The sequence below is a fragment of the Falco peregrinus genome, chromosome 4, assembly GCF_023634155.1.
Source record: "Falco peregrinus isolate bFalPer1 chromosome 4, bFalPer1.pri, whole genome shotgun sequence".
Classification (NCBI taxonomy): domain Eukaryota; kingdom Metazoa; phylum Chordata; class Aves; order Falconiformes; family Falconidae; genus Falco; species Falco peregrinus.
Genome location: NC_073724.1, coordinates 66260508 through 66280176, shown reverse-complemented (window position 1 = coordinate 66280176; position 19669 = coordinate 66260508). Strand labels below are relative to the sequence as shown.

General features: G+C 35.2%; 1 protein-coding gene across 1 annotated transcript in view; it reads right to left on the bottom strand.

Moving 5' to 3' along the window:
• The window catches only part of UGGT2 (UDP-glucose glycoprotein glucosyltransferase 2), an 88260-nt gene that overhangs the window by 55926 nt on the left and 12665 nt on the right, over window positions 1-19669 (bottom strand). The window contains exons 5-10 of the mRNA XM_055802317.1: window positions 16831-17005; window positions 14804-14900; window positions 13690-13765; window positions 10997-11097; window positions 8489-8588; window positions 3807-3867 (exon numbers count right to left, since the gene is read on the bottom strand). Of these exons, the coding sequence (XP_055658292.1) occupies window positions 3807-3867; window positions 8489-8588; window positions 10997-11097; window positions 13690-13765; window positions 14804-14900; window positions 16831-17005 (610 nt within the window). The remainder of the gene's footprint in view (window positions 1-3806; window positions 3868-8488; window positions 8589-10996; window positions 11098-13689; window positions 13766-14803; window positions 14901-16830; window positions 17006-19669) is intronic.

The window sequence follows — 19669 nt, the reverse complement described above, 5'->3', positions numbered from 1 at the left end:
TGTAGTGCTTTCATTTATTTTTTTTGTATGTAGATTTACAGAAGAGTAATATAATTACTTATGCTTACTATAAAGTATCTAAATACATACATTCAAACTCAGACTTAATGTGAAGAATACTGTGGATCTGGGAGGGGCTGCATCCCATTAATGCTAAAAAATAACCAGATTTTTTTTTTAATTTAGTTATTATCTTCCATGACAATTTTATTAGGCATCTAAAAGATGGATGCCAGTGAGTTTTCAAAAATGAGGAGCATAAATACATGACAGTAAGCTTCCTGCAGGAGATAATTTCATTACTTTCCTAATTCATAACACTCACTTTATTCCCAATCATATACTCACATAAATTACAGAGATGTGGGGGTTTTGTATGTCCCGAAACTTGGTTCACAAGAGGAAGGACTTCCATCTTCTTTAAAGCTAACTGCTGCTTTGGATTACTCTGGCCCAAGTGCAGGATTTCATATTTGTCTTAAACCTCATGCAACCATTAATACAATAATTAGAAGCAGCAGCCGGTGTCTGGCATTTACATTTTTCCTATCACAGTTTTACACAGAATTACATGCTCTTGCAAGGACTCACGCTACACCTAAGCAGCCAAAATTCAAAGATGCCTAACAATGCCAAGTGCCTTTGCAGCAGGTGAAATTTCTGATCATTTTTATCTACACAGAGTTTGATCCTAAGATACAACCAAAAGAGGCAGACAGGACAAAATTAAACAGCCAGACACACAGTGATGAAACTTCTCTGCACCAGGCAGAGAAGGACCCAAAGTCCTAGGTATACTTTGAATTTTTCTGTGGTTGGGAAATCCAACTTGGATTACAGTTTTAATAACCAGTGTTGTGTCACAAAGTACTGTGACCACAGAAAAATCTCCCTTTTAATGCCACTGAACTCACAGAGCAAACAATACATATGCAGAGGATTACAGTCTCAAGAAATCTTACCAGCATCCTTCAGAGCTCTTATGCAGATCTTGTGAGATCAGCTAGAACAGGCCCTCTCCTTGAAGCACTGAAATCAGCATTTAGGATAAAAAATGTCTTACCACTACTGAAAGCTTACTGGTCATTCCTGTAAGCCCAGATACTCATGTAAACACAGATACTGAGAAAGACTACAACTAAAATGAATGCAAGAACAATGAAAAAAATTATCAGCCACTGGGTATTGAAATGGGAGTGTAAAAGCTTTTCAAAGCCTTCAGTACGAAAAAAACGGCAGACAGAGCTGAGGCTCATCATACAAATACAATTTTGATGCTAGGCATTTGATTGTTCAGAAAAGCATCCATTTGCCATTAACAACTTGGATGGAAGGAGTAGTTAAGCATCCAAAACTAGAATTTAACACTGACAGTACTCCTGTAGTATCTTCTTGCTAAACTGTCAGCAAATTATTGCACTGGAAGTTGTGAGTTGCATTTAATGAGATATTTTGGTTTTTTAATCTATAGCAGTTCTTTGTGTATTTCTTAGTTAGGCATCAATTCACTACACCTAAATCATCACATGCCTTTCAACTTTTAATACCTTTATTTCCTCCCATTGCATTTCCTATTCAACTTTCATTATCTTGAGAGGGAATCATCCAGTTACACACAGCATGAGATTGTATCTCTCCTGCTGCTAGATGGATGTACTGCAGTTCAAGAACGCACATGCCAATTTATTGTGCTCTGGCAGCAGTGTTCAGGAAGTTTCCCAACTTTTATTGAACAGATTTTAGCTTTTAGCTGTCTAAAGGCCTATAGGTAGGATGCAGTATGAAATTTAAACTTCGTGTGATCGGTGCTTAAGATCCTCTTATAGTTAATGTATTTAATAGAGTCACAGAATCATAGAAGTGACTCAGCTGACCAACCACATAGATATCCAATGTCATCTGTTCCAGGATAAGGCATTTTGGACTGGAAAGCACAGGTCAGACAGAAGGGAATGGATGTCCCAGTGGACACATCTGCCAGACCTGCGTGGCTATCTTAGATAGCCTGCGGCATCTCAAATGACTTCAGACATTCAGGTTTAGGCAACTCAATGGTTATTTTGCAGGGCATGATTAAGTGAGCTGAATTAGTTTTGATGTCCATTGACTACGTATTAATTGTCATAACAGGAGTTTAGATACCATGTAGATATGCCTAAAAGCAGACATATTAATTTCAAACCAAATCTTAGCTACTTTTCCTAACCCTTATATTTAGAAAAAACAGACAAATAGATCCTGATACACCTCTGTTTTGGAGTAGAGAAGTGGTTTTCGAATAAGCAGCTGTTTTTGATTTTCGTGTTAACAGATCTGCAATTTGAGAACAACACTATGATCATTCAAGCTTTGTTTTGCTTTATCTTACTATAACCCTAAGAACAAAGAGACACAGGAAAATGTGTACCTCAGCTGTATAGAGAAAGCAATGAAGCAAGGTACGGATACCGATTTGCTCCCTTGAGCAAAACCTAAGGGATTTCACACTAATGCAAGAAAACAAAGAGGCCTGCATAATGTTCAGCCCACTGTAAGACCTCTGTGGAAACCCAAGAATCAAGCATTCACCCTGCACACAAGAAAACTGAAGGGCTCAAGACATTGAACTGCTGGGATATGAAAAATGTATTCTCAATACACTGGTTCCACACACAATCCCCTATGGACAAAACCAGCCCCATGTAACTGCATAACTGTGTACAAGGACTTAACACTTGAGCCTGTCACTGTCTGGGCTGGAAATACTCGAGACTGGAAAGCCATACATTAGTTTTGCATGGTGGGGAGCTCTAGTATTTATGTGAATTTTGAAATTTTTGCTACCATAGAGGTGACGAGCTCTTTACAAGAAGGCTGCATTAGTGCAACAGGGACATTGTACACTTTCATTGTTCAAGAAGGTGGAAAGGCATTCCCCTGGATATACTACTCTTGGCAAGGCAAGAGGAAAAAGCATGAATGGATACAAAGCAAAACAACACATGGAAATGCTGCAGCAGTACAGGAGTGCCATAAGTAAGAAACAAATCCTTTTCACTGCAGTGGCTGGTCAGTCTTAACACCATATGAAAATACATGTTCTGAAGATCAAGATTAAGAACAGTGCTATGGATGTCATTTCATGTGACCAGTCCTAAAATCATGGTGGCTAACATATCATTTTAACACTCAACTTGAAAGAAAAAATCCAAACTCTCAACTGAGACAAAAAATACAACAGATGTCACAAACTCAACAAATGCGAAGTGACATCTCAGGATACATTTCACATCACTCAAAATCATGTGAACAATCACTCCTTGCATCACACAAGGCACAAAAGATGCAGTGCATCAAGGATGAAAATAAAACCACCATCTACCATAGATGACAATTCAAAATACCTTTCAGAATAGTTTGCATGTATGCTTGATTCTGAGAGTGTGAAAAGCTCAGAGTTAGCATGTGCTGACCATAATATAAGCAGCAGGCCTAGATTCAACACCAAAGCTCTAAAAAAATTAACTGAGACCTGTTTTGCCCTCACAGCTCACAATTTATGACCGAACACAAAACTCTGTAAAAATAATTTGTTTTTGCCTAATTCTGTAACATCGAAGTAGTACAGGAAAGGGTACCAAGAACAGCAGAAAGTGAAAAAATGGAATTGAGTATTTCAACGTTATTTATTTAGTAAAATATGTTTAGAAAAAAATAGCTCTTTTTCTCCAATAGAAACCATGTGAAAGTTGCTACACTAACAAAAATCTCCAGAAGTAGTAATATGATAGTAATTGAAATGTCCACTTGAAGAAATAGATACAAACCTTCTGATTTTCTTCTATTTCATTTCGCATTTTCTTCTCTACGCGTGCTCTGGTCAGTGATCTGTAAAAGTAAAATATTTCTATCACTCAACCACTGTATTTTGAAAAATGCATTAAATAATGTGAAATATTTATTTTAATACCATATCCAATGCACTGCAATTGAAGAATGCTGTAAGTAAGACTTAAAAAGAAGAGTAATGCAGTGTCATAAATATTTTATTTTCAAAACAAATATTTTCTTCTGTGTTACTCCAGTAAAAACCCAGGTTTCAAATTTAGGCTAGATTTTGTTGAAGTAATATTATCAGTTTATTGTTTAAGACTCTCAATCTTTTCTCTTTTTTTTTTTTCTCTAGAAAAATAGCATGTATATAAAAAAAGGAAGTTGTCTGATCATCTAAATCATTACCTAAATGCATGCCGTGTTTGTATATTTTAAGTTAATGTTACTAACTCCATGCTACTCAACATTACAGCACAGGTGGCCAAGGATACAACTTGATGTTTTCACCAAAGACAGGGAAAATATGCAAAGGACGACCACTTTAAAATTAGCTGAGATTAGAAAAGATATTTACAGATTTAGACCCTTGAAAACGTTAAGTATTCACAGACAATCAACATTTTAGCCTCCTTAGTCATTCTATCTTTAGAATATAATCCATTGATTTGTCTTTTTTACCTTTTAAGAACATTGTGGAAGACTAACTTCCTCTACCACAATGTATTGTATGTGAGGTTTATGATTACTAGGCTATCACAAAATACTCCCAGAGGCAAATTAATCTCACCATGTTTTAAGAAACCTTCAACCATATTAACCTAAACCTGATTCTTCCAATAAATGCCAAAATAAATACTCTAGCTGCCTACATAAATATTTTTTCCAAAACTTGATTGTACATGATTTAGTAAATCTGTATGAAACTACAAAACGCTGCAGTAATCTTAAACCTGAAAGTTAACAGACAATGATGTCACTAAGCCAACTTCAATACTTAACAGACAATAAAGTAGTAATTTAATAATATAAACCCTCACCTCCCAACAAAAAGAAACTGATTTAGAATAGATTTTGCTAGCAAACGCCACATTTTTCACAGTATGTCAGAAATATGACATAAAATCAGTTTATTTTTAACAAATATTCAAGCTTCCCAGGTGATCAAAGATACTACTTTTTAAGTGCAATTTGATTTCCAGGGTTTGTATAGAAATGTTACACAATTCATCACAGCTAAATACCCTTTTTCCATTCACACACTCTAAATATTCTGCCAGATTATTTTTGTCACTGTGAATCCCTTCTGGATCACGTGATGAAAGGGCAACAGAGGATCAAGAACGAGCTGTATTTATATCAACCCATACTTGATGAGCTTTCCTTGACTCAAAGTAAGAATGGTGTAACTTAAAATCTGATGTCAAAGACAGCACTAAAGAACAGTCAACATGATTCAAATGTATTATTATCAGTAATCACTGGAGAACAAGCTTAACTTGCTTATTACTGTTTAATTAATCTAAACTCTTTCTCATAAAGCTCTTATAATCATACTGCTAGGTACAACATGCATGTAAAGAATATAGTAAGTATTCAATACTACGTAAAGATATTTTATACTGTATTATATTACTTTGTGTTCACTAGTTTGAAATAAAAAATTGTAGAACAGAAAGCAAGAAAATATAAGCATTTCTGTTGAAAAAGAAACATTGCTGATTAGGATTTTAAAAAAGTATTAAAAAAATTGTAGAGTACAAAGAAAAGAATGTCTCAAGCCAAATTTAAGTTTGGGGAAAATGGAGGAGAAGGATTAGGAAAAAAACAGAATGAAGTCAAAAGTATCAAAAGCTGACTAGGTAGGACACTGCTTTAAGAGACCTTCTACCAGCTACAGACATAATTCAGGAACACTACAGAACTTGTCATTAAAAGAACATCTGTAATTGACAGGAATTATCACTAAGAATTTTCTTAGTCAATAGGCAAAACAGCTACTTAACAGAAGGCCTCCATAGTGAGGTGGAAATGTAATGCATGGCAGTACCACCACAACTATTATTCTGACTTCACAGCAATAGTTGTAGAGAGTCCTGAAGTAAAAAATACTTCAGAAAAAAAAGCTTTGATTTTTATCCTGCTAAACTCAACTTAAGTAGTAGTAGGGCCTGCAACTCTCAGAGTCAATGCTTCATTCTGCATACACAGGTGATAAAAAACGCATAGATAAAAAGAACAACCTAAACCTTTCGAAATAGCTTAGAGTAGTAATGCAGAAAGATAAAAATAATATGAAAACAATAAAAAGGCGGAAAGGAGAACACAAAGCTGGTCCAACTGTTAGCAAGGAAGTAAAACACTTGTGAGCAAAAGGTTAAGTTTTACTGATAGCTTTTTTGGTAATAAGAAAGCAATAAATTAAAGAATCTTTTCTATGCATGACAGTTGATGATGCAGGACTCTAGGAAGATAAGGAGAAAGTGTGATGATCAACCCCTTGAGAAGGGCACCCTAGGAACTTGAGGTAACAATTTTAAAAGTACCTGTGAAAGACACATATTCATTTTGAGTTCAGTCATTTGTTCAAAGCTTCACAAATTTTTATGCATGTTTTTTTAAGTATTCAGTGCTAAGGACTTACTAGAGAGAAACACTTTACTGCCTGAAAATAAAAGGATACTATTTATCATTCTACATGATGTAGGAATGTTCTTGTATAACCTTAAGGTCATAATACTTTCTATCACGTAATTTTACGCATCTTTATTCTTACCTGGAAGAGCATGTAGCTATACTGTGTATATTGGTGGAAAAAAGGAAACTTTTCACATGTTCATAATGTTAACATTCATGAATGACAAATGAATAGCAAGAAACAAAAGTATTGTAATTCTTATTATTGCATTACTAAATAATAGATAATTATGATACATATAGGGTATTTTTTAATCTTTTTTAATTGTATAAAATGAATTAGCAAAATGTCAGCACAACATGTATCAGTTGATACACTGTCTATATCTGATGACATTTTGTAAAATCTACCTCAGACTAACTTTTCAATTGGAAATACTGAGACACTCAAAAGTGAGAAAAACTTCCAGAGGAGTTTTATATTCATTTTTATGGTCGAATCCCCCATTTTTAAGGCAAATATGATTTTTTTAAATTGTTTTCGTAACTATAGTTCTAAAGTTTTTATACCATCTTCTCAAGCCAAGATTTCCGTAATTAAAAATGGTTTTCTTATCTAAACTATGTGAAATCTAAACATTTTACAAATATTACTATTATGATCATTAGTTATCTAAAGTGATTAAATAGTGGTTTTTCATTTCCTGTTTGTTCTAGGAGGTTTTTTTCCAAACTAGTATTGTTGACTCAGCAGGTTAAGCATGATTAGATTACTGAGGAAATATATTTTGGTCGCTGTTTGTACACAATGCCCCTTTGATTCAAGTTTGTTGTCAATGCAGACCTACTAACTATAAATTATTTAATTATCTGTAATCTCTCCTGTTAAGAGTAACATGCTAGATTAGCATATTAGAATATATCATACAGGACTGGAACAATAATTCCCGTTTTAATCATTCTAAAGTCTTCTTATACTTTTACCCATAAAATAAAATGTTTGAAGAGTAAGTAAATTTTGCTCTAATGCCACAAATAAATGGCAGGAGTTGGAGTGGGATGTTACAATTTAATGACTTAAATCAATGATTTAAATGTCACCTAGCATACTTCAAACTGACTTTTTCCTGTCCTTTAAAGAACAGAACCGGCCTTGCAGTTTAACATTATGTATGTTCCCACTATCTTCTAATGGAAAGCTGCATTTTCTGACAGCTAATCTAAGTGTAAACTCGCACCTTCCTTGAAACAAGATGTTGCAAAGGTAGGTTTTCCATTACAGCATAGATTTTCTCTAACAAAATCAGAAATAATAATGAAACACTGAAAATTAAACAAGAGTTATAAAATGTGAAAGCATACTGAGTTAAGAATCCTATTTAGCATCATATTTAATACAGTAATTCAAGCCAATATTGCTGATAGGATTACATGAAGCACTTATTAAATATAAAGAAAAGCATTTCTCAATTACAATACAATTGGCTTTCAGGAAGAGCAATTTTTAATATTAGTACAGAGGTAAATGATATTGATTTATTTAATAAAAGATCAATATAGATAATCTGTTATGGGAGACAGATCTTCCCCAGGAAGAACAATAACATACAGCTGCCAGGGTCCAACCTTGTCAGCAATGTTGTGCTTAGAACTTATGTGTGTGGATCCCCTATGAAATTTATTAATATAATTTTGCCTTTTCCTACAGTGAGCAGATCTGCTATTAGTTCAGCAGAATTTTCCGCCCAGGAAAACATCACTCCAGTAAAAGCCAGGAGGACAGGGCATTCAACCATAAATGCGTGAAGGATTAAGGATGCCTTCACGGCACCTTCTGCATCAGACAGGAAACATTCAAGAAACCAATCATGAGCTCTCCCAGGAGTTATTTTCTGCTCAATGAAACTGCCTGGAATCAAGCTAGCAAGCTGTAAAACACGAATATCTGACTGCAAGATTTGGATATAAATCTGTATTACTGTCATTAAATTAAAACGCAAACATAGAAACAGTACTTGGAAAACAAGCTTAAGTATCTTACCTGGCTCTTACTGGAAAGTTCTGAGCTATGTCTTTCATTACTTTTAAGGCACCATAAACAGGGGCAGACATAATTTGAGCAGCTGCTTGAAAACTAAGATCTGGGAGAAAAATAAAATAAAAATATAAAATCACTGGAAATATCACTCTCAATTAATACTGCCCACAATCAGAAAACTGTTCCATACATACACATTCACTATTAATATTTTTTTTTCAATTATACATTGTAATAGATTACGAAATAACATTAAGGTCAAAAAGATGGGCATTTAAAAGTTGGAAAAAAACAAATTCAGGCTTTCCTACAGAATTCTGCTCTGCCATCTTGAGCATACACATTGTACATGTAATTTCTAAGTTTACAAAAACATACTGAAGAAACCAGACAATTCATAATGCAGTATTATGCCAGTATCACAAGGGTCTCATGCTCAAACCCAGATACACACACCAACCTACAGACACCTGTAACTGCAGCAAAAAATAAGATCTTTCCAGCTCTAGAGCTTCACAAGATTTTCAGAGAAGAGATAAATTAAATTTAGAAGGCTATACTGAGCTTGTGAGGAGTACAATTTTCAAGAGTAGCAGCAATCTCACAGGAAGAAAAAAAATGGAAACCCATGAAAGAAAGGCCAATATACTATCAAATTTCAGTTCCCCTGTGTGTAGCACAATTTTTAAAGGGATCTCGTTTTTCTCTCTATGCTTTTTCTCAGAATGAAGCAAATCTTCATATATCAAGACAATTTATAAATCATTTGACTACCCACTGGGAAAATAACAATGAAATTCAGTTAGCCTTCTATGGTGCGTAACTTGGGTATGAAAAATCTTGGTACATGAAACTGCGAAAAAACCATTTTTGGAATCAATATGGCAAGGCAGTAATACATGATATGCTTCAATGTACTTTGGATACAGTCTGCCTAACCACCTCAGGGCAATGATGATGCTTCCTCGTAATCTGCTAGATAAGACGCCTGAGCAAAAACTGAAGGCCTCAGGTTACCCAGTTTGAGGAAAACTGATGCCACGTGTAGTAAAAACCGCTGGGCAGAAAGTCATAGACTATCCTGCCTAGCAGAACTTTATAACGTGTTTCTGAAGCAATTAGGGGTTAAAAAAAAAAAAAGAAAAAAGGCTGAAGAAAAGTGACCACCACACATTCCTTGTTTAGCCTGATAAGGTACACCTTGGCTGGAAAAAAAGGCAAGTCTGAGAGGTGGAATGTTCATTTGGTGTGTCTTTATACTTTTTGTTAAAAGTATTAAGTGAACACTGTTTTCAAAAAAGAACGTTTCAGATCCCTTTCAACAGCTACATAAGCTGTGATCAGGTGAATAAATACCCAATTGCTTATGTTACTACAGATAGTGATGCCTTACCTGCTGTGCACTGAGGACATACACTTAAAGTCCTTCATAAACTGTTAATCTTTTCCATTTTATGCTGAACAGCTGAAGTACAAATATTCAAATCCCAGCAAAGCAAACCTTGGTTACCTCTGGTCAGGGACTGTCACTGACAGAGCTCCCCTTGCAGCACCCTAATACAGCTGAGAGCAGTGTAGGGCATCTTGGGGAAAAGATAATCCTGAGCATAAAGCAGATCTTAAAGTATGCTTTGAAAGCTAACAAAGCACTAGAGATCAAGAGGCTGTTCACACAGATAAAGCAATGACTTAAAGGGAATACCACATTGGTACTCTCTGCACCATTTTTCACTATGAATAGTAAACCTAATTAGTTATCTAAAACATAGAGGCTGTTGAAAGGCAACTCTTGAATGGTGTTTAGAGTCATTTATAAATAGAAGTATACCCTATAGCTGGACTATTTTGGTTAAATTTAGTTAATATTTTACTTGGAAGCTAATTAAAGGAAATCAGAAGTAGCTGAGCCATTAACTCAGCCACTATAATTAGTCATTGAGAATGAACTAGAGAAAGTACCCAGTAATGTCAGGAGTAGGACTATCAAAACGACTGTACCATACAAAGAAGGGGCTGAAGACCCACTGCCTGAAGAGGCTCTGAATGTACTTATCACAAGCCAGTACCAGTCTCCCTGGCACTGAACAAACACCATCCTAATACTTAATTACTTTCAACACTGTATGAACTGGTTGCTTGGGGAGCAGCACCAATTTCATTTTTTATTTATACAGCCAGGACATCACAGAAAAGACTACCACTAGAGACCTTTTACTGGCTTTTGAAGGTAGACACTAAAGGGATCAAAGCTTTACAGCTGCTTCTGTCTTTAAAATCAGTAAAGGTAGTAATGATTCTCCATCTTATCAAATTACTTCAATGCTCCTTTAATTCTAGCATATAATGCTAGACAAGATATCAACACATTGTTTTTAAATACTTCATAAAATACTGTGTTTTAATGAAACCATATTTCTCTTTAAAAAAAGCTTTTATCATAATGTTGATACACCAACATAATTAAAGAAATTAACAGAGTACTATGTTAATTCAGAAAAAAGCAATACATACCCTGTAGCTCCCAAACCTTCAGTGGTTCCATGTTGTTAGTAGTTTCAATTAGATGTTTTTTAAACTCTTTTAGATTATTTTTCAAATCAGGATGCATCTGTCTACAATAAAACATTCTTTTTAAAAGGCAAAAATCAACGTCATCCATGAACAACTACTTTTATCCACAGTATTGCTCACAGCTAGTATGGTATCTTTGGGGTAACAAGCAAGAATTAAAATTCTAATTCATTCTTAAAACAAAAATGAGGATTTAGGGTGAGAAGAGGTGATTTCTGAGGACTAGAAATCAGTTAATTACAAGAAAGAGTTCAATTGTTTTGCAGTGATCTGTCTCAAACCCTGTAACAAATTCTGATGGAATCAATGAACTCAAAGATTACATAGTATTAACACACAATACAGGATACTGTATAGTTATTTTATTATAGCATAATGGATACATGATTGTATCCTAACTTTACTACAACAAACTCTGTGCACAGTTACAGTTAATCTGTATTACCCACAAAAGATGTAGGCAAGACAATGTTGAGCACATCTTTTATAAATTAACATCACTGACAAAAGCAAGCTACTAAGCACACAAATCACTAGTCAGACCTGAAGATCATGATGCCCAAAAGCTTAGCTACATTTTGGGTTTTTTTTAAACACAATTGGGCAAAGAAGTCTTGAGGGCAAAGACTCCAGCCTGCTACAAGACACCCTCAGACACCAAATAATCTCCATTAGTTTTCTAAAGATTCTTCTACTAGAAGTATTGAGCAAGCAGCAAGTAGCAGCTAAAAAACAGGCACGCAAAGCAGTAAGACTAAGTTCTGTAATGTTTCACATTTTATTTTAGATATTAATAAGTTTCACAAGGAATCCCTCCCTCCTAATGTTTTAGCTGTTGGATATTAGCAGTTGTTCTTCACAGAAAAAGAAAAACATCACTGATGAAGACTGTTGTTCTGAAATTAAAATGTAGTCTAGGTTCCTCAAAGAAAGCATACTCAGCTGAAAAGGGAAGCAAAAATAGAAGATTCCTTAATTTTCTTCTTCATAACACACACAGAAATAACATCGTACTCCTAGAAATCTGCCTATGAAATAGCAAACTCGTAACTTGTTTTGAGCTCTTTAATTACTGTTTTTACTGTGGCCTTTGCAAGTTTATCTTGATGATTAGGGTTTTTTTTCTGTTCAGATCTTCAATTCCTCTGTGAATGGAAGACAACTGACAAATAAGATCTAGCCAGAAGCCACAGCCAAGATCTATTACTGATGTTTGGTCCTCCGTTTCTCATGTATGCTATGGTCAATGTAGGCACAAAATAAAACACACATGAAGCCAACTGAGAAAAGTTACCTTTCTCTGGGTATCCCACTCATGATGTGAGACTGAATTATGTTAATTCGCACTATCAAATAGTTATATTTCTAAGATTTTATGTCTTCTGCTTACATTCATAATTATTTCACAGCTGAGAAAAGTACAACCTTTGACATGGCTACAACTGAGGGACAATTTACAGATTACTGAAACATCTCTTTCACCTCCAATATGAAAAGATTAGAAAAGCAGGAGTCTAGAAACAATGTCAAAAATTCTGAATAATTATCTGACAGCTTCACAAACTGGAGCGCAACATCAAGAATCTAAGTATAGCTAAACCTAGAACAATCCAAGAAGAAAAAAAGCTCAAAGATATGACATAAGCATTTGATATTACCTGCTGTGGAATGCCTCTAAAACATAGGTGAAGCTACATGGAAGCCCACAGATCTGGTTGCACTTTATCTCAAAGTGTTTACGTTAAAAAGGCAGAAAGGGGATGAACACTCAGGAATTTAGACAGCATTAGTGGCTCTGAACTCCAAGAAGACTTACAGCTTGGTGAGAATATCTACAAACAAGTTTACTTTTTGCTTTAAATAATAAGAAAGAAAATTACACTAGAGAAGGTAACACACTCTTGAGTCTCTTGTTGAAGAAAAAAGACCACCAAAATTTATGATTCACTGCATGGATCTGTGACAGGAAAAGGGAAGCACTTTTAATGACTGCAACCACAAAATGAATTCATCAATGGAGGACTGGAAGGGGCCCTTGGTAGGGTAGCATCCAATTTCATCTAATAGATTGCAACTTAAATATAAGAATTCCTGCTGGAATACAACACAACACAAATTCACCAACTTAATAAGCACATCTTCCTAGAAATATCACTCCTTAACTCTAAGAAATGAACGACTATTCATCTTAAAAACACCTTACATAGATACAACAGACAGGTTTGGACTTGTTGTGCTACTACTTGCATGTTGAAAACCAACATTTTTATTCTAGTTATCTGAAAACAGAAGTAGCAGCAACAATTTACTGTAGATACAAACATGATAACATGGTGTTCTAAGTTTTTTTGACTGTTGCCCAGACAGAATTTTTGTACTAAAATAGTTTACTGTATACATTTCAAAAGAATTAGAGAACTAAAAGCAACAAACTGAAATGAACAGAACAAACAAGTGTTCCATCTTTATATTCACAAGACACACACAAAAAAATTAATCAGAATTTTTTCACAAGTGGCAAATAAAGCAATTTCCAACATAACACTCACCAATTCTATAAAAAAGTCAAGCCTTGGTTTTTTTTCTGGAACCTGAACCAAAAATAAGTTTAATTATAATTTATATCAACTCACTTTAACTTTCCAAAGAGAAATCCTTGGACATCACTTTCTTCCTCATCATCTTCCTCTTCTTTTGTCTCATTTGCGCCTGAACACATAGCACATGAAGACACTATATATTAGGAAAGTTACTGATATATTATGTTCTTATGAATTTTAAAACCATTAACAGAAACATACAATAAGAAAATTGTAATTTTCAGATGTAATTTCAATTAGATTTACACTTATTAGTTCATATTTTGGCATCAAGATGAATCACTTTACAGAATTTAGTAACATTCAGATTAATTTTAAATACAATTCAACCAATCGTCACATTTTTTATATAAAAGAAATTGAGATGGTTAAGTAGTTTACTTCCCAAAATAGCCATTTCTCAGACGGATTAAGTGGTAAGTGTAAATTTTTTCAGTCAACTACTAAAAAATTTATGTTTGAAAAGCATGATGGCTTTAAAGTATTGGAATCTCCAGCTAGCATTTGATGTGAGTCAGATATTAGTTTCTTTCCCTTAAAAAAATTAAACTATTTTCAATGCAACCCAAAGGGTATTAACTCTCTTTGGCAAGACTAAGGTTTAACTTTCTTTCTTTGTGTTCTACATGTCCATGCAAAGTAATTTCTCTGTGTCAGAATGCTATAGCTATGACCTGCTATAGTAAATGTCTCATTTCAACATGTAGTAACATACACTGGTACCAAATTCTATGATATAGCACATCCTTCCTACAAAAAATTGGAAGTACTTCCACATAAATTCAGAAAAAAACACTCACCCCTGAAACACTAATGTGTAGATACTGTAGTGATTAACACATTAGGGACGCCAACAAACAAAGTAATTAAAGAACAAAGGTTAAACAATCTTACACTTAAAGGTTACATTTTGAAAAGCCACAGAAAACAACAATTAGAGGTTAGGTAATGAACTATATCCTAAGCACAGCTGTTTACAAATGCTAGCATATATTTTGATGTTTTAGTTCCTATGCTTGAGACTTCCTTCTGTAAAAAGAGTCAGTAGTGTTTTGAAGGTTATGATTAATTTCTATAACCGGATTATAATATATTTCAGTATTATCTCCAACAAGATATCAACAATAAATTAAAAAAACCCACATACCTTTAACCTGTGTGTCATCTACTGCTTTATATTCTGTGCTCTTTATTGCAAGTTCTACACCATATCCAGATAAATACATTTTTCTGGAACTTGGTTTCTGTTTGATGATATTATTTTAACAGAAAAAAAAACACCTTAATAAACTGTATTAGGAGATTAACAATATATAATACTGTAACTTCAAAATGTTATAGTAGTAATAACTTAAATTCATCTTTCAATTTATGATTCAAAGTACAAAATGCTACATCAAACAAATTAAGTCATGTAACATATTGACAGTCCATTGAGAAGGTGCGTAGCAAATTAAGGACTCCTTTATCTCCCGCAGACCACAGAAACACTGTGTCAAAGTCATAGTCCCTTCACATAGTACTAGAAGGACTAAAATAGGCAGAGCTGGTAGTACCCTATGTAATTATTTATGTCTTAGAATTCACATTTTAAAAACTGTTATCAGTTTCTTTAATTTTGCCAAACTTTGGAGGAAGTTTTCTGTTTCTGCATCAGGCTGATTCTTTTAAAAGGTTTTGATGAAAGAGTTAATCACTTTCTGCAAAGAGGATTAAGAAAATATATTAAAGTATCACTGCTAAAACCAGGTTGCCACTTACTAAAAACATACAATAAGTATTTCTAATTTTGCAGTGGAAGTTTGACATGCAGTATTGTAATCACTCAGAGAACACATTTCTGAAAACATACCCTAATCTGCCAAAAAACTATGAAAATCCCCTTTCCAAAATGCAATTCTCACATGCAGAGCAGGAACTTTTTTTAAAGTCTTTCAGCTTTAGCTTGCAATTCCTATGGATCATTCTGTATTGAGAATCCTCCAAGTCCACAGCTGAAAACCTAGCAGGGCTGGGGACTTTCTCTAAGCAAATCTCAATGCACAGAGCACTGCAATCTCTAAGCAGTCTCAGTGATATTGGCACAAAAAATGGAAGCAGAAAGATTGTACCTCTTCTGCTCGCAATGCTCCCTCTTCTGGCATTTAATATAAACAAGAAGGGAGAATCTCTCAGTGGGAAGCAAAGACTAAAAATGGGGGTTGTAAAGAAGGAGGAAAAGGGATGAGCAGTCTGAAGAGAGAAAAAGTGCAGGAAAGAAGACAACACGCACGCATTTGGGGGAGGGCACCATGGTGCATAAGCTGGTCAGAGCAAGGAGACTGTAGGTATTTAACTGAAATAAAAGTGCATAAAAATGTAACATTCAGTAAAACTATACCCCACCCCACTTAATATTTAAGGCTGGTTTCTTCAAATTCTCTGTTTCATTACTGTGAGCAAACAACTCAAAGTCATCCACAAACTATGGATCTCATCTTCCTGAAATGCCTGGTCTACATAAATCACAGCAACCTCTCACTATCAGATTATTCTTGTATTAGCCACACTACTTAAGAGCTATACCTTGAATACAAATTACAAAAACCTTCCAATAACTGGGGACAATATAGTTCCATGTACTCGTTTTGTTTCAGGGAGAAGAGTAAGTTAAGAAAAGCATTAAGAATCACTATGTTTAAAATACTCACACTGTGGGATGCAAACATGAAAAAACTAGTTAGTAAAGTTGACTGTGACAGTCCATGCTATCGTACTGCAACGAACATATGAGATTATACTGATAATATATAAAATCATAATTATTTTCCAACTTTATTTCCTATTCTCTTTCCTTTATTCTCATTCTTGTTCCTAATATGTTCAGTCTGCTCTACCAAGATTCACCAACATACAAAAACTAGACATATAACCAAAAAAGGATATCTCAAGATCAATCAGTGATGCAAACAGTGCTTGCATGCAGGATTAGATAATATTATCATACTTTCCCAGCTTCAAAGTCTGTATTAGGTGAATCACTTCACCTAGAAAGTTTTAAAATTAGAATACATACTGCATATGATTTAGGCAAATGCAAAAATAAATGTAGAAAATGCGTTTGGTCAAAAAGCAAGCAAAATAATTACAGAACACTAACAGTTTACTGAACCAATGTTAATTTGAATTGCATACCTGAACATAATGACGGAGAACATAAACAATTTCTTCCTTTTGCGCCTTCTCAGATAAAATCTTGTGAAATTTGACAAAGTCTTTCGTACCCATTTCTGCATAAAGAACGACCACTGGGCCATCCTCTTTGAGAGTTGGGAATTTATGATCTCCCTTAAAAAGATATGGCCTGGGTCTGGTTTTAAAAACAAATAATTGCGATAAATGTGAAAAAAACAGTAAGGGTTTATAGGCTAAAAGTATACAATCCATGTTAAAATCATCACAAAATAATCATGATTGCTCATAAATGAACTTAGAACACCAAATTTACAAATTAAAATATACAATTGAAAAATCAGCATCAAGTATAAATAATTTTAATATATTTTATAAAATCACAACACAAAAGCAAATGAAAAGCATAGTACTTTGAGATTTTGTGCAACAATCAGTTACAGCTTGAAGCTTTGAATTTAAATGATGCATTAAACCTATTGGAGATGCAGAGCAATCAGTGAGTAGCAGAGGGATATTCAGTGACTTGAGAAAGCTGCTAAACACACACGGAAACTAACTGGGGTTATGGTTCTTAAACAACATCAAGCTCTGTTAATTTAGCTAATTTTGCAAATTTTGACTGCCTACCTATCCTCACCATTGCAAGCCACGACTAGAAGAGTTACGCTTTCTATACCTGCAATGATTTCTTAGATGACTGCAAACATTTTTTGAATAAAACCTGGCAAAGATGGAAAAGTAACAGAGGATATGATTATATACTCAAGGTGCTAATTATTGAGTACACTTCTTTTTCAAAGTTGCCTTTGCACTGTAAACAGTGCAGTAGACCAGTAAACTCCCTCCAGACCTCTCTAATCCAACATGCACTACAGAAATGTGTGTAGCAGATGCTCACTGAAAAGTCATACTAGAAAGGTGTGAGCAGAACTCCACATGCCACAGTTTCTGTGATGCAAAGTTTAGGAATATCTTCAATATAAAATCACTGAATAAATTACCCTGCAAAGGACCTTTGGAGGTCACCTGTTCCAAACCCTCACTCAAGGCAGGCCCAGTTTGCATCAGGCTACTCAGGGCCTTACCATCAACGTTCCATGTAAGCTTGGTAGGTATGTAATCAAAGACCACATCTGTAAGGCACAGATAAAAGGAGGGGCCTGGTTTGAGAATTAACTTGGGTGCATGCAGCCAAGTGTCACAAGTATCGGGCAAGCTTTCCCACTGTCATCACAAGACAAGACAGACAAAGTAGGTGCCATCAGGGACTCTGAAACAACTCTTGAATGAATAAGCTCTGCTCAAGAACAGATCCAGATTTGCCCCAATGAAAGCACACATATAGCACGTGCCTTGCTCTACTTCCTTCTCATATCCAGAGGGACAAGAACGGCCACAGCCATTTATAGACAGCTGAAAACCTAAACCAAGGGGCTTATCTTTTCTCAACTGTTCACCTATGTATAGCGGAAGAACGACTCCTGTTCTCACAAGGTGGGTACCAAGTGCCACCATGACTTTCTTGAACACTGACAGTCTCAAAGGACACATTTTATACTGTAACGAACACACTTCACTAAAAAATTAAGTGCTGCAGTAAAGTAACACTGCATAGAGCTAGCATAATGACTTCAGAGAGTTAGAACGTTCAGCCCTTGTAAATCCAAGATAAGCCTCCATTCTCTGTTTTTCTTCAACACTGAAGAGTAGTGAGAAGGAATTTATTCTCTTGCTCTTAGAGCTGAAAGCTAATTAATTTCCTGCCGTAAGAGATTCTCATGAGAAGGCTGCCTGAAAGGGAAGGAACATCAGTTGGGCAGACAAAAAAAACCCTCAAAGCACAACAACAACAACAAGGATGTGGTATTCAGCACTCACTAACCAGTTACTAGTGTAATACAGGCAACTATATGCTTGCCTAGATAGTTGCCAAGATGGGATGCTGAAAAAATGTGATGGACAGAAGACGTGTACTGACAACCCTTCAAAGGTACTGACTGTTTTGAGCAAAACATGACTCCCATCAATACTTCTGCTCTTGGCAGCAACAGCCCCAGAAGTCTTAGCATTGTGTTTTGCACAATTAGCAAGATAAGCAATCCCAGCCATGTAACTACTGAAGATCTTCCTTTGACACATCCACAATCCTTGAGCAGCCCACAGCACCTCCACACAAAATACTTCCAATTACAGCTATGCAGTCCATTGCAACATGGCTGAAAGTGTGCAAATCACAGTAGCTGCTCCATAAAGGACTGGATGAAGAAAAACCTGGATCTTGACACGCAGACTGTTTCGTCTCTCCTGAGTCCAAAGTGCCTGAGACTTCCTGGATCTCCGGTTGAGCTGATGGATCTGCACAAAATAATACTACAGACTTCTTTCTCTTCCAGTGAGATCTGGAACTATCATCCCCCAACACAGAACATTTCTAGTGTCCTCATCCAATATGGGGAACTTTATGACACGACTGAAAGCCCACCTTAAGTTGGCCTGGCTTGTGGAAAAGTCATGCCAAGACAGAAAACAGAAAAATAAAATGAAACACAAAGGAAAATAGTTTGAAATAAAAATGGAATCAATAAAACAAAACTAAGTCTTTTCATAAAAGCCACAAGGAAAAAGAATGACTGGTTGAGAGGAATCAACAGTGAGAAGGTATACTGTCCCATGTATCATTTGTTCACCAGACAGAAAAGGAAGAACAGAAGCACAGCCCTATCTACCTCACCTAGGCTAAACATCTCCAGCACAATGAAAAGCATCCATTACCCACAGTACAACTGGAAATAACAGTGGAAACAATTACCTGAAGGTGAATATGTTTTTTCTCAAAGTC